The 25768-nt window shown below is 39.6% G+C and overlaps 1 protein-coding gene across 46 annotated transcripts in view; it reads right to left on the bottom strand.

The window, feature by feature from the left end:
• Positions 1-25768, bottom strand: part of NEB (nebulin) — a 183330-nt gene that overhangs the window by 128874 nt on the left and 28688 nt on the right. For 44 of the 46 annotated variants that reach the window (XM_045575785.1, XM_036422266.2, XM_045575783.1 and 41 more), the window contains exons 21-39: positions 24555-24656; positions 24355-24462; positions 24164-24268; positions 23134-23232; positions 21237-21341; positions 20565-20672; positions 20367-20480; positions 17569-17766; positions 15671-15778; positions 13269-13367; positions 12359-12463; positions 12166-12273; positions 10446-10757; positions 10134-10340; positions 7742-7846; positions 6532-6639; positions 4207-4518; positions 2998-3204; positions 801-905 (exon numbers count right to left, since the gene is read on the bottom strand). In XM_045575785.1, coding sequence (XP_045431741.1) covers positions 801-905; positions 2998-3204; positions 4207-4518; positions 6532-6639; positions 7742-7846; positions 10134-10340; positions 10446-10757; positions 12166-12273; positions 12359-12463; positions 13269-13367; positions 15671-15778; positions 17569-17766; positions 20367-20480; positions 20565-20672; positions 21237-21341; positions 23134-23232; positions 24164-24268; positions 24355-24462; positions 24555-24656 — 2715 coding nt within the window. The remainder of the gene's footprint in view (positions 1-800; positions 906-2997; positions 3205-4206; positions 4519-6531; positions 6640-7741; positions 7847-10133; positions 10341-10445; positions 10758-12165; positions 12274-12358; positions 12464-13268; positions 13368-15670; positions 15779-17568; positions 17767-20366; positions 20481-20564; positions 20673-21236; positions 21342-23133; positions 23233-24163; positions 24269-24354; positions 24463-24554; positions 24657-25768) is intronic. The other 2 variants (XM_036422265.2, XM_045575817.1) reach the window with 2 other exon arrangements.

Below are 25768 nucleotides of genomic sequence, written 5' to 3'. Positions count from 1 at the left end.
CTTTTTCAGAAGTTTTAACAAATAACTGAAACAAAACTTAAATAAAGCAAAATTAACCTTACTACAGACGATGCACTACTGTATTTTTCTATCTTGTCTATTCCATTTCGTTCTATTTTTGTTTAATGGAACACAACCTACTACATTGGTTATACAACTAACTAATGAATCACAGCCCACAGTTTGGAAAAGTCTGCATTAAATGAAATGTTATGGTAGCCTCTAGTTTCATATTCTGTGATAGGAGTCTGATCTGAGGACTGTTGATTGGCTCCTGCACAAGGAGGGTGATCTGCGGACTGCTGATTGGCTCCTGTACACGGAGGGCAAGGAGGGACTGAAGAAAGAGGCAGGCCACTCCAGATTGGTAGGTGCAGGTTAATAAGCAAGGGAGCTTACGTATGAGGTCTGTCTTTGGTGGCCTCATAGATCTCTGCACCCACGGCCAGAATCTTAAACATTTATAGAGACTCTAATAGGGTTTAGCACTCATACCATCCAGGTGGTCTCAACAACACATTGCTCTCTCAAGGCTGTGCCCTTGCCAATGGCTCCCATTGTGGAAACAAGCAGACCGTACATTCCCTGGGTCAGGAGAGGAGGTGAACAGCCTGCAGTTGCCCGGGGCCAGCTAAGGGCCAACTGGCAGTCACATCTTCTCTGTGACCTCCTCTAACAGAAACTCAATAGGGTCCCACTCGGTTTATTCCCCTTAAAATTCTAAGTTCTACAGTTACCCAGAACCGGAAAGGAAAGGCCCCCATTAGCAATGTTAGACTATCACCAGGAGAAATACTCACATCGCTCATGTTGAGGGCGTTGACCTTGGCTTGAATAAACTGTGGTAATTCGGGGTCTATGGTGTACTTGTGCTTCAGTTTCTCCCCCTCCACCTTGTAGTTCAACTGAAAACAAAGGAGGCAGCATGCAAATGTCATTAGCTGACAAAATGTAGGTTTCCTTAAGCACATCCTCCCTTAAAAAGCAAGACTGTCACTGGTGTTTTTTCCATATGGAGGCCTACCCAAGAAATACTGTGGGTTAAGTTCCAGACCACTGCCATCAAGTAAGTATCACATGAGTTTTCTGGTTTCCCAGTGAACATAAAAGTTATATGTACCCTATAGTTTAGTAAGTGTGCAATAGCACTATGTCTAAAAACAAAACAAAACAATGTTTATACCTTAATTGAAAAAGATTTTTATTGCTAAAAAAAAAAAAATGCTAATCATCATCTGAGTCTTCAGTGAGTCGTAATCTTTTTGCTGGTGGAGGGTATTACCTTCCATTTGTAGAAAACATAGTATCTCTGAAGCATAAAAAAAGTACAATAAAATGAGGTATGGTTATATAAGGAAAATACCTAAACTATCATATGGAGGGGTTATTTGTAGTGTAGCCATAGGCTCATTTCACCAATAATTACTGGACATCGCTGTGGGCCAGGTAGGGTGGTAGGTTCTGTGTTTAAAGGGTTGAACAGGGCAGACCTGTATTTTTGGAGCTTAGAGACCAGTAGAAGAGACAGAGAATAAACACATGAATTACAAGATAAGAGTTAGAATTTATGATGTGTTGTAAATAATATAACTTTAGGAAAGGAAGAAGGGTGGTCAGCAAAGGCTCTCTAAGGAGGTAATATTTATGCCCAAATTTGAAAATAAGGGAGGGGTCCAGGCATAAAGAAGAGCCTTCAGGGCCCTGAGTCTGGGAAGGGCGTGGCCTGAGAGGCACTGAAAGCAGCCCTGAGTTACGGGGCTGGAGTGGCCGAGGATGGCCAGAGGTCAGACAGGATGGGGAGCAGGGCCTCCCAAACGAATTAATGTGTTTAGATTTTATTTTCAGTTCAAGAAGTTACTAAGGGGTTTTGAGTATAAGAGAGATGTGATTTGAGCTGAGATGGTCTCTCTGGTTGTAGTGTGTGCCTTGGGCATGGAGTCCAAATACCAGAGGACTGTAGTTGTCCCCAAGGAGATGGGGAGCAGGAACTCGGTTGGTGGCGGCTGAAAGACAGCACGGCCAAGAGAAATTTAGGAGACTGACTCAGCGGAGGGGTTTGAATGTGGTGTTCACACAATGGTGAAGGCATCAGTGGTGAAGCCAGGTTTCTGGCGTGGGTAACAAGGAAGATATTGATGGCATTTATTGACGTGGAAGATAATTACTGAGAGCACAGTTTTCCTAGCTAACTGGAAACAGTGAGAAGTAACACCTCGGTTAGTACAAAAGAAATCAGAGAGTCTCCATTGATTTTAGCACTGAAATAGAATTAATCTTGAAACATCCATGATAGGGTGGGGGCAGGGATTGGCCTGAGAAATGAAATCCACAGATAAGCCTCAAATCTGAGCCAAACAACGCATTCACCACCTCCCAATATCTGGGGCTAAAAACACAGTCCTCCCTTCTTTGCCTTTTACTTTATGCCCCTCTTTCTGGTGGAGATCTTTTAAGAGAACTGAGATTGCCAAATGAAGGGAAGCACTGAGTACTGCAAGTAGCCTCTGACTAAGACGAAGGGTCCAGCGAGACCTGGGCTCAGAGAGGCGACTTGATGCTGAAAGCAAACTGCTTATCTCCTTCCTAGAGGCCTCTCTTGCCTATCACAACATCCAGCTATTGTGCCCAGGGATGAGGACATTATTATCCCCTTTCCCTGTGAAGCCAAGTAGAACTGTTGCAAATCAGAATAAAATACCTTGGTTTGCTATTCAGACCGAGTGACATATAATAATAAGTTCATTCCATATGTCTAATGAATAGCACAGATTCTCCACTTTGGGAAAATAAAGCAGAATGGAAGTCTCCTTCTCCCCTCCCAGTGCTACTTGTGTTCAAGTTCCTAGGTGCTTCAAAAAGTACAACCTTTTGATCAGACCTCTGAAAGCCGCTGACCTGCTAGCACAGATGCCGTCTCACGTATCGAATTAAGAAGGATGTGGTCTGGCTTATCAGGGGGTTATTCATCTACAAACCCTCTGAAGGGAAACCACTTACATCACTCAGCTGCTTTGTGTTGTGCTGAGCCAGAACCATGCCCATGGAATCAGGCACACTTGTGAATTTGATGGTATCTGGGTGCTGTCGATACTTCCTCTCATTTAATGCCTCGCCGGCTTTCTTGGCCTTCTCCACCTCCAGAGAACCAATAGGGATCCATCCAATGCCCTTGAAGAAGGTGTTATAGTCGTCCTTGTACACATTCTGTAAAAGAGCAAGCTCGTATGAGGAGATGTCCCAGAGAACAGTCCAGCACTGGTTCTGACACCCACAATCCTCTGCCAGGGAAATGAATGGTAACCTTTTCAACACGCTCCCATCTGCAGTGGAAGCTAAGCCTATGTCTGTCACAGAGCTTCTCACCCAGAATTTGGTAATAAGAAACAGCGGTGCTGTTGTTTGAGGGCATTATACAACGCAGAGAGAATCTGGGCCACATATTTCCAGGGCTACTGCTGAAAAAAAATATTGTTTCTTTTGACAATAAATTGGCCTTTCCTTTTGATTTCACTGAAAACTCCACAACTTTGAATTTCACCCACACTGTCCACCTAGGCTCTCCCTGATCTCAGCTGGGGGGAGACATTTCCATTGAGCCACAATAAATGAACACCATTCCTTCCCTTCCCAGAGGACGATTCTTATAGACATCTGGATCCTGCGGAAGGAAAAGCCCTGAATATTAAACACCTCCCTCTGCAGCTCCCTGGGAATCATGCTGCAATCACAAAGCCTTCCTGGCTCATTTGAGATGACTCATCACACAGATTTACATGTATGAGAGTGTGACCTTGAGTTAAAAAAAAAAAAGTAAAAAAATAACTTTGCTGAATTCATAAAGAATAAAGAATGCTCCTATTTTGCATTATTCGTATCACCATTGAAGCAAACACCCCGGGAGCCACCATTTCCTCTTGCTGAGAATTAAGGTGGTTTATCTACTTAGTGGAATATGGCTTTCTCTCTGACCCAGAAGTTAACAAAGGCAATGTCAATGGTGACAGTAGGAGTGCAGAAAGCCAGCAAAAGCATAGCTTGTTCACCATGCCTTTGTTAGCCCTTCAATAATGACTATTTATTTTAAGTTACATTACACCCCCCCCCCCCTTCAATATCTTCTTGTATTGTGAAGTCTAGTAAAGTAGGAAGAAAGGATTATCCCTTAAGTAACAGCTTCTCTGGGTCTGCTCTGTTCTACATACTCACATCACTCTGAATTTGATTCGCGTTCCTGGTGTGCTGGACACTCATGGCATCAGGTAGGTATGTGTAATGATGGATCGGTTGTTTATAATTGACGTTGGTCACAACATCCTGGGCCATCTTTGCGGCTGTGATGCTAACCATGTCCCCAGGGGTATGATAGCTGGTTTTGGTGTTCTCATAGTTCTTCCTGTATTCACGATCAGACTGCAGCTTGGCTACGTTCATGTAATGGACCAGCTTGGGATCATCCTGGAGGCTTCTAAAACCCACATGCTTTCCCTTGGCCTTCTCATAAGCTTCCTTGTATTTGTACTGCAGAGGCAGAAGTTGGTTAGCAAAGACCGAGGCAATGATGCTAGTAGGTATAGCAACTCTATTCACACACAAAAGCTCTCAGAACATTGTGACTTTCTGGAAGATTGTACAAAAATGCAAACCATACCCCCCCCCCCCCCACACACACACACACACTCTCCAGAAAGTTCAGAGTGACAGCATTTATTTCCATCACTTCTATGCTACAGTGGGTGTCAGGATATACTCAGGACCAGTTTCTTTTCTTTGTTATCAATCCTATGGATGACTTGCATTTAGATCTTTACTTAAAGCCAACTGAATTTTCACACCTACTCTATCATGACACTTTCCAAATGTAAGACCCGTATCTCTTGGTTTTCCAGCAATGTGAATTCACCAAATCCACTGTATTATTGCACATCACAGATTATTAGAAACTATTGAGAAAACCTCCCATTCTCTGTTCCAATTGGCCTAATAGGTGCACAACAGGTGCAGAAGAAACTCTAAAGATTCTACATGTGAAATGTTTGCACTCGTATCAGCTTGCGGTGGGGTAGGAAATCATTACTGTGATTTTTGTCTCAGGCTGACCTAAACAAAAAACAAAAAACCTCTTCTTTCTAGGGAGCATCAATTTAGATGCTGCACGGGTAAGTAGCTGGGTCTTCACCCACCCAGTCCTCAGCAGCTCCTCTCCCAGCGCACTGCTGAAGCAACTAAGATGAGTAAAGGAACTACATTGAGGGCGGGAACCATTGTGAGCTTTCTGCATGAGTAGATATCTAAAAGCTGTGCTGCCCAAAATCTCTCCCTGCTCGGATCGCCAATGTGGTGTAGACTTAGCTACGCTGTATGTAACAGGTCAAAACCTCAATTTCCACATAAAAGAATCCAAATCCACCTCAACTCTGCAGATATGCAGCTTCTGCTGTTTAAGTACCGATTTATCAACAGGAGTTTGGCAGGCAAAAGGATTGTCAAAGTAATCTCTAGGCATGTTAGGAGCAGCTCTGTGCAAGTGCTTACAAAAAAAGAAGATAATGTCATGCTTTATACTTTCACTTCCTCCTTAACCTAGAAATGCATTTCACAGTGATATGCACATCTTTGAGGAGCTGTTTTCAGTAGCAGCCCTACAAGAAAAAGCTCTAGAATTCTTACTCCCAACTCTCCTGTGGCCTGCACACATGTGTGGCTTCTTTCTTCTCTCCTCAAACCAAGATTGTAGCCTCTGGAATGGTGTGTGACAGTGAAGTGTATGGGGCAGGGGTTGGGGGTGGAGATGGGGGTATGCTTTGTGAAAATGTTTTTCAATCATGGGAAGAAGAATAAGTGTCTGCTGTTTCTGTTATAGGTAAAATGGGCATCAATTACATAATTCAAAATTATATTCTAGAGAAGTGGTTCTTTCCCCCATTGGATTTATAAAACGGTGATTGCCAGCAGGGAGAGGCTGGGGGGAAGCAGAAGAAGGTAAAGGGGGAATAAATGGTGATGGAAGGCACTTGACCTTGGGGTGGCGAACACTCAATACAGTGTACAGACGATGTATTGTGGAACGGTGCACCTGAAACCTGTATAATTTTGTTAACCAGTATCACCCTAATAAATTCAATACAAAAAAATAAAAATAAAATCTGCACATTTTATGGAACATCTTTTCAATTGTCTAAATGCAATTATAATGTAGGCAGGCACCTGAGTGTAATGTGTTAGTGTCAGTCAGGATGTTCTCACTGAAAATAAATGCGGGCTGTCAGGGAAGGTGTCAGGGGGGAGATAATTGGGGGTATTAATCAGGAAGAAAGCCGCTGTCAGGTTTATGACAGCTCTACCAAGTGGGGTCAACTGAAAAGAATCGAAAAACATGGAAAAGTGACAGTTTCTCAAAACAACATTTTGTGGAGAATTTGAATGTCATGAATTCAACATTTTGTTTTCAATGTGACACCATTTAAACAAGCACACATCTGTTTACTTCTTCAAAAGGCAATCACCCAGATTTCACCCTGAATGTGTACTCACATCACTGGCAATGTTTCTTGACGCTTTGGCTGCAGTGATGGGAATAGCGTCTCCCAGCACATTGTTGCCCTTGGCTATTAGATCATGCCAGTCCCGTTTGTAACAGACCTGGGACAGAAGAAGAAACGGGATGTCAGCATGCTGTGTATTCATCCATTGAAGTGATTCCTCAGCAGCTGGAATTGTTTTATTCCTCTGCAGAAGGAAACTAAAAGAAACTCCTAGAACAGTGATTGGCAAACTCATTAGTCAACAGAGCCAAATATCAACAGTACAACGATTGAAATTTCTTTTGAGAGCCAAATTTTTTAAACTTAAACTTCTAACACTACTTCTTCAAAACAGACTCGCCCAGGCCATGGTATTTTGTGGAAGAGCCACACTCAAGGGGCCAAAGAGCTGCATGTGGCTCGTGAGCCACAGTTTGCCAACCACGGTCCTAGAGCAAAATGTCACATTTTATATAGCATAGATTTACTGGGCTCTGCACTAATTATTCACCCACATCTGGTTTGGGCACATACTGAAGAGAGATATAAGAAAAGGGAGTGAGCCCAATTTGTGGATCTAATGAAGGTTCTGGAGACCAGGGTATGTGAGGACCAGCTGGAGAAAATGAAGTTGTTCAGTCTTGTGAAAAGGTCAAGGGAAGATCTAGTGGTAAGATCTAGCAATTTTAGGATTGTTGTTTAAAAAAAGAAAAAGGATTTTCTTTATTCTTACTTCTTTGGAGGGTAATAACCTCCTCCACATGCAAAAATTAGAAAAACTAATTGGAGGTTTAGAGAACTAGATGTTAAGTTCTACATAAAGAAGAATCCTTTATGGTGACTGTCAGGGAAGGAGGGGTGGTAGAAGAGGATATGGGGGGGGGGAGGGAAATGGTGATGGAAGGAGACTTGACTTGGAATGGTGAACACACAATAACAAATACAGAAGCCTATATAATTTTATTAACCAATATCACCCCAATAAATTCAATATGAGAGAGAGAGAGAGAGAGAGAGAGACAGACAGACAGACAGACAGACAGCTGTCTGACACTTTAAAAGGCCAACTCATAGGTACAGAGCCATCATCATGGGCTAAGTTTCAATTGAGGCCATGTGGAAAATTGACCTAAGTAATTGTCAAGGCCCCGCCATACCTTAAAATTCTATTATTTTATCACCAGTTCTGTATTTCACACCCCATCTAAGACCTTACTTACATCACTTATGTTGTAAGCATTGCACTTGGCCTGTAGAAACTGAGGAAGATCAGCACTCATCGTGTATTTATGTTTCACATCTTCTCCTTTAGCTTTGTATAAGATCTGCAACACACAGGCACAAAATCAAAGTGCATCACAAATAGCACAAAAAGGAAAATGCATTAGTTGCATGCTTAAAGGAGTTATACCTAGCACAATCCCCACCATTTCTATTGTGCAAAAGTATCAAAAGCATTTTCCTGTTTTTAAGAAACTCAAGCATCTTGTTGTCTTTAGGAAGAGCCAACAACTCGGTGTATTATAATAGCAAAAAAAATCCTTAAGAGAACAGAAATAATTTACTGCCAAAGATAATGAAAAATAGGTTCAAATGTGAAACTCTAACATGAATTACACCAAAGCCAGAAAAGTTCATCCTTTGCTAGTGGAGCTAATAGCTCTTAAAGTCTTGTGTTGTTTTGGTTTTGGTTTGCTATTTTTTAGAGAGAAAATGATGGTTAGAATGTCTTTCACTTCTGCTTAAAACTTTCCAATTATAATAGTACAAGTAAAAGCATATAATAATTTCCTCATTAAATGAAGTTGCTTATACATAAATCCAGTGTATTCAAAAGATTTACCATTCTGGATTTACCCTAGCTTGTCATTTTAAAGACACATATTATATCCTCCTCTTGGTGATAGAAATGAAAGAAATTGCTTAATTTCTAAAACTAAACTAGAACAGGAATCACAAGTAGATTTTCAGTCTCTCCATTATTATTTATCATAAATATCTCCATTTCCCAGGCATGTCTATGTGGAACTTCATATGTAAACTGGTGTGTATGTATCACAAGTAAAGTCTGAGATGGCTGATAGCTAAGGGAATCCTCAAATACTAATAAATTCTTCTAAGAATCCCAAAGCTATCCTTATTTCCTCAGTAACTGTAGAAACCATTTCTAAGCATTCACATAATCTCATCAATTCTACTTTCTAAACATCGCCTTTCCCATCCCTACTGCCTTCAAGTCCAAGCCTTCAGTTGGGTATCTGTAACAGCTTTCTAATTCATTTTCTTTTTCCAATCTCTCCCTCTCCAATACAGCCTCTGTACTTTTTTTTTTTTATAATATATTTTATTGATTTTCTTACAGAGAGGAAGAGAGAGAGATAGAGAGCTAGAAACATCGATGAGAGAGAAACATCAACCAGCTGCCTCTTGCACCACCCCCACCGGGGATGTGCCCACAACCAATGTACATGCCCTTGACCGGAATCAAACCTGGGACCTTTCAGTCTGCAGACCGGCTCTCTACCGCTGAGCCAAACCAGTTTTGGAGCCTCTGTACTTTTTGTCAGATTTAACACACAGATGTGATAAAGCAACTCCATAAATTAAAAATATTCAATACATCTTGCTACTTACCCCATAATCTCTAGACTATAAGTTGGCATACAAGACCCTCAATGATCAGGTTATAATCCTGAACACTTTACTGTTCTTTCATTCATTGCTTCTTCACTGTCACGCTTTTCCTTCCCGGATTTGCTAGGGAAGCTCTGGTAGGCAGTTACCTCTTCCCTTGTACTTACTGAGCACATGTGTCTCCTGTAGCATTCATCTCTCTGTGTGGCAATGCTGTTCTACCCACGACTTCCTTATACTCTTGTTGTATATTCTTCTTATAGCCTATATCCCACTAATCCTCATCTCCTTAATCTTTGTACCATCATCACATAATACAGTGCCTGGCACTTGGAAGTATTCAAAAACATTCATTCAATGAATTAATGAATATGTGCTTTAATGTCCCATTAGCTCTTCTATTCATCAGTCTTTCCTTTAGGTTTGACTTTAGCCAGATGATATATATGACTTATGAACAGGCAGGCAAACAATGTACTAATCTCCACCAAGACACAAGTAAAAAAAAAGTCTCTATAGTAATTATCTATGGTGAAAGGAGGTGTAAAGTCATATACTCATGTGTATTATTTCCCTGTATTATATATAAACACTAAATATAAGGAACTTAATGTAGAATTGGATATGATAAATTTGCCACAATAAAGTATCTGGAATTTAAGCTTAAAGTTTGTGTGTGTGTGTATGTGTGTGTGTGTGTGTGTGTGTGTGTAGTTGTAGTAATAGTAGAATAGAATTTTTTGCACCATGTCAATTTATCCAATAACACAGTATTTCAAGGTAGTTAAAGAGGAAGAGGTTTCAAGAAGGAAGGTAAAAACCAAGATAAAAGAAAAAGAAAACATCAGTGGTCAAGCTAAAGAGTATTGTAATTAAGGAAAAGATATTAGCTCAGAAGAATTTTTTAAGAAGTGGGCCGATATTTATTTCCTTGAAGCCTCTCTCTGTCTTTTGCACCCCCTGTTTTGTTGTACTCACATCGCTGACTTGCTGTGTGTTCTGTTTTGCCTGGACCATCACTGGGGAGTCCACGATGCTGGTGAATTTGAGGGTGTCTGGATGCTGCCTGTATTTCTTTTCACTCAGGGCATCACCCGCCTTTTTAACCTTTTCCACATCCAGACTCCCAATGGGTATCCAGCCGATGCCCTTCATCCAGGTGTTGTAGTCTTCCTTGTAGACATTCTGTGACAAAGGGAAAAAAGAGGAGTGAGAGCCCCAGGCAAGAGCTTCTCTCTTGCAGGCTCTGACAGTGAAAGGAGATTGTCTTAGGGAATAAATGTCACTTACATTGCTCTGTATTTGCATCATGTTCTTAGACAACTCTAGGTCCATGGCATCAGGCAGGTAGGTGTAATGATGGAGTGGATGCTTATAGTTGGTATTGCTGACAATATCCTGAGCTTTCTTAGCTGCCACAACATTGAACATATCATGGGGTATGTTGAACTTCGTCTTTGTCTTCTCATAGTCATTTTTATATATCCGGTCTGATTGTATCTTGGCTACATTCATGTAATGAACCAGTTTAGGATCATCTTGGAGACTTTGGAAGCCAACCATTTTCCCTTTGGCTTTTTCATAATCTTTTTTGTACTGAACCTATTAGAAACAAAGACGGGCATATTTTAAAATGTATCAATGAAGATTTTACTGAGCAATGAGACCATGGTTTGAAGCAACTGGGCAATTTCAGAAATTTCTTCAATAACCAAACAAGTAGATACTCACTTGTAAGCAGCCAGGTAAAATGAAAATGTTATTTTGAGCCTATTTGATTGTCTATAGCTGCTTCTGCTACCCCAGCAAGATTGAGGTAGGGGTGTTACCACTATTCATATCAATGACAAAGTAAAAATAACTTCCTTCCCACTTAGATACTTGAGAGAGACAAATGAAAAGATAAATACTTCACAATCTCTACCAATGACGTTGGGTTGCTAAAGAAGATCCCCAATAGCTGGCTATTTGATTAGTAGAACTGTAGTGGTGGTAGTAGAATTTTAATGAGTCTGCATATTCAAAGGGAGACCCAGAGCCAGTAATGTGTAAACACTAATTGGCTCTGAATGATAGTGAGAACTGAGCTTCCTTGGGGAGACCTGGGAAACCGAGAAGCAGAGAGGCGAGGGAAGGTTTGTGTGTAGGGCGGAGGCTTGGGGGCAGGGAGACTGGAGGAAGCAGCCCACAGAGGAAGAGGATCAGTGAGAAATTCTGGATGGCAGGGCCTTTAGGACACAGGCATTTATTACTTAACTGTCACGCATTTACCCTGGTGCAATGTCAGTTTCATTTCAGTCAGTGACGTTGTGCTTGGGATTTGGGGGAAATCAAAAGCAAGGGGCTGTGTTCTATCCCTGGATCATGCAGAGCAGAAAGAGAAGGAAGTCCTGGGAAGGAGAATGCAGAAAGCAAGCCAGAGCAATACCATCATAAACAAACCAGGAGACAGGGAATCACAAAACAAAAACCTCAGGGCAACTGCAGCAGTATAGGAAGGGTACCCCACTTCCTACAGGACAACAAGTGGGGGCTTAAGTCCATTGTATTTAAATTTAAGAGCAAAGGGACTTCAGTCCCCAGCTGGGTAAAAGTAAGACTGCAAAAGGAACCAAGTTACTAACTGTAATGGAATCTAAAGACTGACAATTGAAGGCTATAAAAATTGAAGCCGAGTCATCATATGCAAAAGCAACAGGGAACTCATATAAATTAAGCAAGTTTTGAGACAAAATATTACCATTAGAAGGTTGTTATACTTAAATAGTATGCACCTTATCTATTTTCACAAGGAGAATAAAAGTGCATTTGTAAAAAAATATTGACGAGAATTTTTAATTAGGGTGCTTGATTAGAGCTGATCAGATCTGTTTAAGGAACTTCCTTTTCTAAACAGTTTTCAACCAGACTTGCTTCCAGGTGAGGACAGCAGATGTGGCGACTTGGGGATAACAAGTCCACCCCGCCCACAGATCCTGGTTACGCACAGGTGACCCCCAGCCGGACTTACGTCACTCGCCGCCTGCCTGGCAGCCTTGGCGGCCTTGATGGGAATCGCATCAGTTCTCAGGTCGTACCCCTTCTTGCTCATGTCTTTCAAGTCTGCTTTGTACATATTCTGAAAGAAAAATGTCATTGAAGTATAACTCAGCCCACACTTAGAAAAGACTCATCGGCAGCCCGCACTGAGCCCATGCGCACACCTCACTGATGTTGTAGGCGTTGACCTTGGCCTGGATGAACTGGGGCAGGTCCGCTGGCAGGCTGTATTTGTGGAGCGTTTCCTCTCCTTTGGCTTTGTAGACAATCTGAAAGAGAACAAAAATGCATAAACAAACTAATAAAGAAAAGGGACTTAATGGCATAGGAAAAGAATTTTAGGGAGAGTTGCATGCACAGAGGTGCTTCTTATGAAAGACTCTTGGTGCTGCCCCGTATCCACCTGCAAATATTTGAAGGCATTCAAGATCTCACATGCAATTACATAGGGTCTTACCTTTGTACTGGTTCAGCCTGGACAAAGGAGTATGTATGCACTACCTACGAACCCCTTGGTTTGAATGCATTATGAACCCCTGGACCGAGGTCGGGGCACCTGGTGGAAGTTAGCCCAGGAAGGTGTCCTGATGAAAATGTGAATGTGTAGACACTTTCCTAGCATAAGAGAGGCTAATCCAGTGGGATACACCAACCATCTCCATTATTCTCTGTGGGCTCCTAAAGGGAGTGGTGGGTAGTAGGTTTGACTATTATATGATCTTTGTCTTAGTTCTGACTTAAAATGTAACTCCTCCATGTGACATAGTGCCTCTATCTTCCTAGTCTTTCCTAGAAATAGGCGTGTAGTGTTTCTTTTTTATCAAGAGAAGCCCCTCTTACCTTCTCCTTGGAAATCAAGGTCAAAATACTGGAAGGACAGCCTACTGCACATAATACTCTTAAGAAATGAATTAGGTGTGCTTTGTTAATGAAAAGCTGAGGGGAATATGCAGTTGCTCATGTAATTGAGTCTCTTCAGATTCCTTAATAACTACAAGTGATCAGTACAGTTGGTATACAAATGTGTTTGTATTAGTTAGCATTCATGGAGACACGGATACAATTCACACTTACATCACTCCTCTGGGCCTGGTTAATCTTAGATTGTACTGTAATTGGAGCATCTTCAATCGAGGTAAACTTTAAAGTATCTGGATGTTGTCGATATTTTTTCTGTTCGGTGAATTAAAAAAAAAGAAAAGAAAAACAATTACATTACTTGCACTGAAGGCTAATATATGAAAACCTTTGAAATTTATTTTGGAGAGACATGACTTTTCCTGATTTTAAAATGTGAAAACACTAGATTTTTGGTTGTTTTTGTTTGTTTGTTTGTTTGTTTTTTGTTGTTGTTGTTTTTGGGGGGTGGGAGTGGGGGGGGGGAGAATGAATACAATGCAAAAGCCATTATTTAAAAATTGACTTAATCTTGGATTTGTAGATACAACTTTTAGGGACCAGACTTTACTCTCTTAATTTCTTGCTTATGACACAAAAGAGGGCACTCTCAGAAAAGCAGAATACAGAAGCATTCCAAATGTTTCTAAAGGATTGAGAGAAAACCATGCAGAAAGACAATTTAGGGTTCTGGGCACTAACAAGTTCTCAGAGATGCCATTTTCCCATCATACCATCAGCAATTAAAATAAAGAAGCTCTCTAGTTGAGCGAGGAGGAATTGGGGAATTGGGACAGTAACTAGGGATTAAAAAACAGAGGAAGTGCCCTAGTTGATTTGGCTCAGTGGATTGTGTGTCAGCCTGGGGACTGAAGGGTCCCAGGTTCAATTCTGGGCAAGGGCACATGCCTGGGTTTTGGGGTTGATGCCCAGTCGGGGGCATGCAAGAGGCAGCTGATTAATGATTTTCTCTCATCACTGATGTTTCTCTCTCTCTCCCTTCCTCTTTGGAATCAATAAAAATGTTTTTGTAGTGCTTTTTTTTTTTTTTTTTTTTTTTTTTTATTTTTTTTTTTATTTATTTTTTTTTTTTAAAGAGAGGAAGTACTTTTGCTCTGCAAGCCATAATATGGTTAGTACATAGATTGTCACCAAAGTGCTGAGAAGTCACATGAGAGGAAACACTGGAAAGTGTTCAAATTGGGAGCTGACTTCTAGCTACCCTTATCGCTATATTCTTCTCTACATATTCTCCCACAATTGCATCACTCTTTCAGCTTCAGACTTCTGACAACGATCAACTCAGAACTTTAAGTTCTGAGTAGATACAATGGTCTTCACCAAAAACAAACAAAAGCACAAAACAACATGAACAACAAAATCTTGAGTGTGGAGGACAACGCTCCCTGAGCACCTCTGCCCCCCGTGTATGTAGTCTAATCTCCTTGATGATGGGTTTGCCTGGCAGGAGCGGGAAGTTTCACTGCAGGCAGAGAAGGGACAGATCACCTGGCTGCTTTGAGGCTGCAAGATCATCGTTGTTCTTTCTTAGACTAGTAAATAATAACTTATATACTATTTCACAGTCATCGTGAATATGACACAAGGTACAATACTTAACACAATTCCTATAATATTCTTTATATACAGTATAACGTGGGAAAATGCACATGTTCACCAACTAGACAACCAAAATGCAACATAGCCACACAAATGAATGCTACTCAATAACAAAAAGAAAGGAGTTGCAGACACACGTAGGTATGTGGATGAACCTTAACAACATTATTCCAAATGAAAGAAGACTGATATAAAGGAATTTTCTAGAAAAGCGGAATACTAGAGACAGAAAGTAGATGAGGGGTTGCCTGGAACTGAAGATGGGAGCAGGAATTTTACAAGGAATCTTTTTGGAGAACTAGCAGAATTTTAAAGTTCGACCGTAATGATGATTGCACAACTTCAGGAACCTTTTCAAACTCATTCAGGCGTCCACTTAACATACCGTATTTTTCGGACCATAAGACGCACTTTTTTCCCCCAGAAGTGGGGGGGAAAAGTCCCTGTGTCTTATGGTCCAAATATAGCCTACACATATACTTTAAAAAAAAAGTTTTTTTACTTGCCCAGCTCTGTGTGGTCTCTGTGTGCTTGCCCGGCTCTAAAATGGTTCTAAATGCTGCTGTTTACTTTACAGGGTTGATTACATGTGTTTATGACTGTGATGTTGGGTTTTAATGCACATAAAATATTTTGGGACACTATTTGTTTCAGAATCTTTTTTTCTTCATTTCCCTTCTCTAAAAACTGGTGCGTCTTATGGTCCGGAGCATCTTATGGTCCGAAAAATACGGTAGTATTTTATGGTACCTTGATAAAGTTGTTAAAATATTTGTGTCATGAATGGTTCCCATACGTGATTTATCTGCCAGAATAATTCATGCATGTGGTTAGTTACCCCCCCTCAGCAACAATTGCTAGCGAATGAAGTGGTAAAGGAGACACTCCCCATGGTTTGGGGAATTTCCTCATGGCACACGCACAAATCTCTCTGTGACAAATGAATGCGCTGGCTTTACCTCATTCAGGATGTCTGAAGCTCTCTTTGCCTTTTCCACTTCTAAGGAGCCATAAGGCACCCAGCCACAGCCTTTCATCCAGCTGTTGTAGTCAGCTTTGTATTCGACCTAGAACACCAAGAGAAAGGTTACATATCTTTTGCTCAGCATCATGCTTATTCATAAAATCATTAATGTGTTAAGATTTCTGATCAGCTTTCTTACTCCAGACATAAAGGTTACTTTAAACATATTCTTGGTGAAAGAATTTAACAGCCCTTAGATTCTCACGGCATATGTTTTATTTAATCTTTATTTCCAACTGTGTGGATGTTCAACCAGGAAAATGCTAATTTCAAAGCTGCATTTTAAGGAATAAATGAAGTTGTTATATTAAGATAATCAAATGTGAGAGGTTTGCTCACAGAGCTCTAAGTATTATTTGTAAATGATCAAATTAGGACTGAAGACCACATTAAAGTTGGATAATTTGGCTCATTTTCTGATAAGAGTTGATAGTAGTTTGCTCTCAAAGCCCTTCATGTATAATAGTCAGCTTAGGAGTGTTTCTACATTGGCTGACAGCACTGTAACACAGTTGTGCTCATTAATTTTTTTATCATTTGGAATTGGTCCTATTTTGAGGACACTTACTTAATATTATTAAAATAATGAGTTACCCTTATTATCCAGCTATGATAGTACCTAAACTTAAACTCTAGATACAAACTTCAAATTGTTTTTTAGTGTGGGCCTTCTAATTAAAATGGAAGAAAAAAATCAAGAAACCATATGGTTCCTACCTGTAAGAGACTTACAATTTATTTGGGAGGAAGAAACATAGCAAAAATTGAACAAATAAATAAGATGGCTATATAAAAAACAGAATTCTTAGTGATGGAAATGCTGGTATCCCATGTTCAAATCGGCATTATTCACACCGCCAAAAGATGGAAGCAACCCAAATGTCTACTGACTGGTCAATGGCTAAACAGAATGTGGAGTAGCATAAAATAGAACTATAGTCGCCTCAAAAAGGTAGGAAACTCTGACAAATGCTACAAGACTGATGAACCTTGTGGACATCACACTAAGTGGTTAGGATTAGGTGAAGCCACTCACAAAAAGACAAATGTGGGATTATTGCATTTATAAGAGGTCTCTAGAGCAGTCCAACTCATAGAAACAGGAAGCAGAAGGGTGTTGCCAGGGGTAGAGAGAGGGAGGAAATGAGGAGTTGTTGTTTCTATGTGTGGAGTTTCAGTTGTGCAAAGTTCTGGAGACTGATTGCACAACAAGGTGAATATAATTAACTGCTACAGAAGTGTAGACTTAAATGGTAAAGATGGCACATTTTATGGTAAGTGTATTTTGCCACATCTTCAGAAAATAGAATTGTTAGGATAAAGTGCTCAATTGTATAGCTCAGACAAATTAATTTGCCTAAAGAAGTTTTGATCTGTGGAAAAAAGTCCAGCTATTATTACAAAAATTTATGCTGTAATTATATATTTTATTTTTAGACAAGATAGAAATCTATGTAAAAAGTATTGATATTGATAATAATCATAGTGAATGTTTTTTGAGAACGCACTCTGTGAAATATTTTTGCAAACATTTAAATCCTCAAAACAGTTGTTTTGTTTTATTCCAATTTTACAAGGAGGACTGTAGACTCAGCAAAATGGATAACTTTCCCTAAGGGAAACAGTGATGGGGTACATCCTAGCCGCAGGTCTCTCCAACTCTGAAGGGCATGTTCTCATAGAACCACAGGGGTAACTGTCCCATTACAGAATTCTCACATACAGAAGATCGTGCAGACACCTGTGAGACATGCCAAAAAACTCACTCCGCCTAGAAATCTTTCTCAGTTCCTACCTTAATTTAGGAGGGACTAGAGGAAATCGGATACTCACATCACTCTGCAGGGCATACGCCTTCTTGGCAAGGTCCAGGTTGATGCTATCGGGCGGGTAGCTGTAACTGTGTGGGACATTCCTGTAGTCCATGTCACTGGCAATTGCCTGAGCTTTCTTAGCCTGAGTGACTTGGAGCATATCAAGAGGTGCCGTGTAGATCGTTTTTGACTTTTCATAGTCTTTATGATATTCACGCTGTGAACAGGAAATTACCAGTTAGTACGTTAATGGATTTCCAGAAAAAGCACAGAGTGCTCTTATAAACAACACATATGAGTTCAGAAAAACAGATCCAAACATCTGAGTAGCTATTTTCCCCCCTAAAATTTGTTCATATGTTACACATTGTTGAAATGCTCCCCAAAATCATACTTGGACAGATCTTCTCAAATCTTTTTAAATCAAAGTACAACTGTCAGACATCAGGAATGGGCCATGGCTTCTGCTTCAGCTAGGTACTACTTTATCTTAAAACAGGGGTTTTCAAAGACTGCTAACAAACGATATGATCTATGGAGGTAACCTATCCTTTTGAAGAGTATTCCAATAAGGAATAGAGAGTTAGAAACATTAGTGAGAGAGAAACACTGGTCAGCTGCCTCCTGCACACCTCCAACTGGGGATGTGCCCACAACTAAGGTACATGCCCTTGACCATAATCAAACCTGGGACCCTTCAGTCCACAGGATGATGCTCTATCCACTGAGCCAAACCAGTCAGGATAGGGATTGTTTTTTTGATTGACCAAAATCACATGACAATAATTTCATACTTCTGGTTTTATAAGATGACTGCTTGATAAACAGAAGTGTACATTTGGTTCTTGGAGTTTTTAAAGTCATCTTTAAATGGATGGTTTCTGATTTTTCAACCTGATTATTCCACATTTGACAGGAGATAACTGGCACTGAGAATCTCAAAGGTTTTTCATACCACGTTTACTTTTGGTAACAATTTAAAAGAAACTTCAGACTGCAGTCGCTGTAACATCTCAAAGGAGAAATGTCTGTGAAGTTAAGCCATTAGAGTAACCTTGGCCCCCTGTACAGTGTTCTCATAAAACAAACGTCCTCACTGAACCTCAGAAGGCACTTCCCTTGGCTGTTTTTCTGGAATGGTTAGCCAGGTCAAAGTCCCAGCTTCATCAACTGCCTTAATGAGAGACAGTTGCCGATAGGAAAATTCTAAACCCATTATATGTCCCCATTGTCATAGAATCATTAAAGACAGTGACCCAAGCTAACAAATATAGATGTGCATTATAACTCTGTAGAAATTCCTTTTGCAAATGATCCAGTCCATTAGGGAATGTGATCTTCCTTCTAATATTTTGTGGGTATTAACTTTCACTGAATACATTTATCACTTAGTTGTAAAATCTTAATTCTAGTTTATAAAAATAAAATGTGAAAACTTTCTGATGGTAGGCAAAAACATTAAAAAAAATGTTAAGATAGTTTGTCTTTATTACAAATAAACTGATAAAGCAATGTTGCAACAGCAGTTGGTGTATGGGAGTGTTTTTAACTCTTTTGTTTATGTTCATATCCGTTCACACATACAGTACCTGCACATATAAAATGTTGTCAAAGGGCCAAAGGGCTTTTAAAGACTCTTTTAAAAAGCTATGCATGTTCTATACCTGCAGCTTAGTATTAAGCCTGGATATTAGGTGATAATGACTCATTAGTGACTTTCTTTTGGATGCCAACATCAGTCAATTAAGAAGTACTTACTGAGCACTATTATGTGCCTAGTGTTCTAATGGGTTTTGTGATAGGATGAAACAAAGATAAATATACATGTGCTCTCAACAGAGAGCTATAACCTTTTTGAGTTAAGAACAGATAAGGAAGTAGAGAATAAAACAGTTTCATGTATATAAGCATGGAATACTGATATAGTTCAGTGTGACGTTATCAGATAAAGTAACTGAATGGGATGTCTTAAAATTTTTTATGAGTAAACGCAAAATGAATGAGAGAAGGCACATACCCGATCACATGAGCTCATGGATAAAAGGAAAGCAAATAATACAAACATCCTTCTATTTAGTAATGAAAAACTAATATTTGAAAGCTATTTGAACATTCTTAGCACTCTTATGTGATTCTCTAAACATTTTTAAAATACATCAGATGCTGCAATTTACAATAGTAGATGCTTGTTTCTCTATAGTAAGAATTTTAAACAAAAGATAATAGATGGTCCAGCCTTAGGAAAACCATAGGAAAAGCCATAAATTCTCTGAAAAGCAGGCAAAAGGCATGAAAAAAAGTTTGTTTATCCAGATGGATAATCCAAATACTTTATCAGATTCTCAAAGGGGACTATAATTAATGAGCATTTTTCTAGGCCAATACTAATTACCAAATTATCAACAAAGAGCAATGATAGCTATACTAAGATTTTTATCTGTTGACTCAAGATTTTCTTCCAAAATAAAAGCAGTTTTAAAATCATGATTTGAAAGGTTATTTTTCAATTAGAAGAAAATATGACAACACCTCCTGATGTTTTCCAAAAGGTTTTAAGAATTACAACCAATATTCTATTAAATATCAACATATTTTTCAAAGTGAATGCACATCAAGTACAAAGCAATCATTTTCCTCCTCCATCATGAGAGGTGTAAGAATCTGGGAGATCATGCCCTTTCTAAAGTTCTCCCCAGTAGTTTGTTGTTTTGAACCTGAAAGGTCCAGGGATAAAGAATCCTTTTACTTGCTCCTGCCCTTGGGCATGTTAACAGGGATGCCATCTTGAAAGCGAGACAGACTGACAAAAGCACTCACATCACTCTGCATTTTCGCCGTCTTCAGAGAGTGCAGCATCTTGGGGTCATCATTAATGCTGAGGGCTCCGATCATTTTGCCCCTGTTCTTCTCATAGTCTTTCTTGTACATCACCTGCAAAGACATTACACACGTCAGCCCCCTCTCATCAGGGGACAGCACCCAAGTCCCCCAGCCCAGGTCCTGGGCCATACTCACCTCACTAGCATTCTTGCTGTTGGCTTTGGCTGCCAGCAGGGGAATGGCATCCACTTTAATGTCAAATTTCTTAGCTTTGGTCTTCTCCCAGTCGTGCTTATAAACATTCTGGACAGGAAAATTTCAGTAAAGGAATTGTGAAAACATCTAACACAGATTCACCCAGTAAAAATAAAAACACTGAAAATGTGCATCTGTGGATTTACTTCCCTATATTATATATAGTATACTTACCAAATGGTAATATATTACTAATTTACCTATCATCCAGCTTCACCCCCAACTACCAAATAAGTATTACATCCTTGTTCTAATGTCCTCTGAACTTCCTGAAGACTCTGCTGTCTTGATGTATAAAGGATAATATAAAATAGAAACCACCAGGAGGTGAAATATGACGTTCTCGTGGGAGAGATCTTGTAAAACTCTAGGGATTAGAGGAGGGGTAACAGAGAATGTTTCTGACAGTAACAGAGACTGTGGTAAATGAAATCTGGTAACTAAGTAAGATCTTTAAGGGTACTTAGGTCTTAACAACTCTGCTTACACTGATAACAACCTCATAGTTGTGTATTTGCATAGCTCTTAATCCTGCCTTTTTGAGCACCTGCGGCACTGCCTCTTTTCGTGGGCATATAAACAAACACAGGCCTCTGTGGCTTTGGTACTCACGTCACTCAGGTTATAGGCGTTGACTCTGTGCTGGATAAACTGCGGAGCGTCTGCTGGCACGTGGCACTTAAACTTCTCGCCTTCGTGTTTTGCTTTGTAATTCAGCTGAAACACAGTAAAGAGTGGCCAAACAGTTCAGGATAGGCACTTCTTTAAATTTATGTAGAAGAATATGTATCGCTAAGTCATCACTACCATTTTGGTGGGTTTTGTTTTTGTTTTTTAATGCCTCAAAGAAAGACTCAATCCCATTGAAGTGCAGCCCAGAGCCCAGATGCTCAGTCCCTCTTTCGGGGCTTGAGGTATAACCAAACTTTGGGTTGTCATTTTGTAAATCCAATATGTACATGGAAAACGTACTGTCTGATCTATACTTCTAGGCTGTACCTTGAAGGCACCAATATCCCGAATCTATGAAATTGTGTAAGAGCACTACCAATAACACTAATAATTCTAAATAACATGCTAGCAGAGTTAAAAAGATATATAAATTCTTATTAAAAATATAAAATATAGGACTTTATTTAAAATTTTAGAAGTTACATTAGGTGGAAGGAAGGGAACATCAAGAGCAAACAGGGCTGTTGAATTGTGGAGGTGGAGGTGAATGGACAAGATGGAGACGGATTGTGCAATAAGCATCTTCAGGTTCAGTGGGGTCAGTGGTATTAATGATTAGCTGTTCTTTCTGGGGCACAAAATGGTAATATGCCAGGAACCATTGCATATGAACCAGTGTGACTTCTGGGTTATAATGATGCCATTCCCTTCTTTACCCATGGCACATGAGCGAATTTTATGCCGTTGAAACACGTTTCATAGAAGGGCAATCTGGATGTTTCCATTTACTGTCTTGAGAATGATGAGCAGCTCCTCAGCATTTAGCTGTGTTAGCTCCTGGCTGCTCGATTGGGTCTACCAATCAGCAGCATCGGCGTCACCTAGAGCAGTGGTCGGCAAACTGCGGCTCTTTGGTCCCTTGAGTTTTTAGCAAAGGCCAGCTTAGGAGTACCCTAATTAAGTTAATAACAATGTACCTACCCATATAGTTTAAGTTTAAAAAATTTGGCTCTCAAAAGAAATTTCAATCCTTGTACTGTTGAAATTTGGCTCTGTTGACTAATGAGTTTGCCGACTGACCTAGAGCTTATCTGAGTCAGACGTACTGAATCAGAATCTGTATTTTAACAGGGGCACTGGGCAACCCATATGACTGTGAATGTTTTGAGAAAAACGGCAGCTTTCCCCTGATCTTAGTAGGGCAAACCATTATGCCATCGATCTTCCCTGACCACCCAATTTAAAGTGTCCAACCAGTCACTCTACTTCTGTCATTCTATTTTAATTCTTTAACTCCATCCTATATTTGTTTTATTAAAAATTATTGTCTGATATCTTTCTCATTTCTGTGCTCTTTTTCTCATTGTAAAGTCTTTGATAGGCAACTTAAGAATGGGAAATGCTTGCCTTGTTAGCTACTCAAGTGAATGCTTCTGTTGTTTATTTACGTTACCATGGAATTTTAGTATGCATTATTTTTGGTATGATCCTGATGAGAAAATTCTCACTAAAAATTAATGAGTAGTTGAATAAAATTACTAGATATTTTAATTATTATCTAACATCATTTTTCCTGAGGCTTCAATTCAATCTAGCTGTTACTTATTTCTACAGAAACCATCCCCTCCTTTATCTCCTACCATTGCACCTCTTAGTACTTATTGCCCCCCTCCCCAGTATGCTTTGGCCACTTCATTCCAAGATTTTAAAGAAATCTTGAAAAATGACATAGTTGGGATGATGGATACACGCATGAAGATTAAGCATGTAAATGCTTACGGTTCAAACAATCAAGGCATTCTGGGCCACCCACAAGCTCATCAATCAAGGCACTTACATCACTAAGCTGCTTCGTGTTGAGCTGGGCTTGCAGCAGTACCGGAGTATCAGTGACGGCTGTGAACTTGGTCTTATCTGGATGAAGTTTGTAGGCATGCTAGAAGAGATTTTATTTAATGAGATTTTATGATATATTTTGTTTTCTTGTTCATATACACACATATAAAACATATATATAAACATAGAAAAAGTTTCCAGCCAAAAATAGCACCCCCCACCCACCCCTCTTCTCTCCCTCTCTCTCTCTTCTGAAGTTGCTTCTAAACTGGTTCCCCTGCTACAGTTAGCAATCAGATTCATCTTCCCCATGCTGAAGCCCTACATGGCTCTTCACTGGTCTTGATATTCACTCTAAACTGTATCTTGGCTTATAAGTTCTACCTTACAGAAACCACTCTTCCTTCATCTTCCATTTCATCTCATACTACTCAATACACTTCAACCACCTCATCCCTTCAACCTTTAATGCCAAGCTTGTTCTCTCCTTGGGCTGTTCTCATTGCTGCTCTTACCTTGATCTTGGCATGGCTACCTTAGACTTTCCTTGACTATCCAATCTACAAGTCCATGAATCCCTCTCTCCCATAGACACCTATTTTCATTCTGTAGCATTCACTCTGTGTCAGCTGTCTTAATGCCTGACATCTTTATCTTTTTTGTTCTGTGCTCTTTGTTCATCTGTATCTCCTACACAAATGCACACTCTATGAGAGGCAGCCAACCTCGTCAGCACCGAGGACAGCATTTGGCACAAATTTGTTGGATGAACACCCATTGCTCACAAATCTTAGAGTCCTCCATTTCCCTTGGGGTCATATATGCACTAATGGAAACAAAGATTTCTGAAACATGAAATTATTTTGTAACTAATAGGCTTCTTCACAGTCATTTTTGTGCTCCCTAATTCCACCCACAAACCAAAATTTAAAATGTAATGCCTCCAAATAGCATTTAAATTCCTGCTCAACTTACCACTAGATGGCACAAGCATTCCAAACCCAATTTCAGAAATTTACTGCAGCACTTACGTCTTTACACTGGTCTAGCTTCTTGATTGCCTCATATTCTTGTGTGATTGTCTGAGGGAAATAGCATTTCCCTCTATCTTCCTCATATTCTGCTTTGTAATTTTTCTGTAATGAGAAAGAACGAAAACGGATGATGACTGCTACTGCTCCCAGTGTCACTACAAGGCACGAACAATTGTCTTCAGGCTTACCTCACTGTTCTGTGCTGAAACTTTCATGCAGTGTGTTTCATATGGGTCTTCAAAACTGCCTATGTAATGTCCCAGAATATTCTGTACATACTTATCTTTATATTTAGTCTGAAAAAGGAAACATGTGTAATTCAAATGGACAGTTATTTGTCAGACAGGGGAAGCCCCCCAACCCCAGAGGTTGGCACAGCCTTTCGAACCTCACTGAAGCTCTTCAGCAGCGTATCAAGTTGGTACTTAGGGGTCTCACAGTAATTCATGCTCTTTGCCTTTGTCTTCTCATAGTTTTCCTTGTACAATCTCTGTCAAAAGAAAAAGAAAATCAAACGAAGGGAAACACTCCCATGGTGTAAATGCCATTCATTCACATCATTGCTGTATTTTTTTCAGTATAAATTTTGCACAAAGCAAAAAAGCAGGATGAGCACAGGAGAGGCTCATGTCTTGTATAATCTAGTCTGCTGATAAGGATAAATATATTTGCTTTACTTATCCTAATATTTCTCAGCTGGGATAAAGCAGTGCACACAAGTGCTGCTGTCTAAGCAACTTTTGGTCTTGAAACAATTCTTTCCTCTTGAGTGTATGAAGGACAATTACTTTTTTAAAAGTTGGAAAAATGAGATAAAATGTGTAAAGTGAGCCTTAGATACTGAGGCACAGTCTTTTTTTAAAATATATATTTTTATTGATTTACGAGAGAGAAAGGGAGAGGGAGAGATAGAAGCATCAATGATGGGAGAGAATCATTGATTGGCTGCCCTTGACCAGAAATGTGCAGGCCCATGCTCTATCCACTGAGCCTTGGCCTAGAACTAGGTACAGTCATAAGAAAGTATTTAGTTCAGCACTTGATGAAAACCTCTGTAAGTTACCTTTTATCATTAAGGGCTGATATTTTACTTTATAGTAACAATACATGAAAAAATGGGGTTTCTATTTTATTGTATGTATCATATTTCTTCATATTCTTTGTAATTTTCTCATATAGAAATGGAAAAAAATACTAAAGACAGAACTACTTATAAATGATACAGAATAGGAATTATTTAATTTTTTAAAAATATATTTTATTGATTTTTTACAGAGAGGAAGAGAGAGGAATAGAAAGTTAGAAACATCGATGAGAGAGACATCGATCAGCTGCCTCTTGCACACCTTCCACTGGGAATGCGCCTGCAACCAAGGTACATGCTCTTGACTGGAATCGAACCTGGGACCTTTCAGTCCGCAGACCGATGCTCTATCCACTGAGCCAAACCGGTTTCGGCAAATTATTTAATTTTTGATATTAATTAGAAAAGCAATTTTGTAAATAGTTTTATTTTATATATAATAAGTATTCTAAAGGTATTCAAATAAGATCAGAAAAAATAAAATGAAATCAGTATTTTGTAAAATTCTTAAAATAATT

Source organism: Pipistrellus kuhlii, unplaced genomic scaffold (assembly GCF_014108245.1).
Source record: "Pipistrellus kuhlii isolate mPipKuh1 unplaced genomic scaffold, mPipKuh1.p scaffold_m20_p_7, whole genome shotgun sequence".
Lineage (NCBI taxonomy): Eukaryota > Metazoa > Chordata > Mammalia > Chiroptera > Vespertilionidae > Pipistrellus > Pipistrellus kuhlii.
The sequence above is the reverse complement of the archived record's forward strand: the minus strand, read 5'-3'. Positions and strand labels throughout refer to the sequence as shown.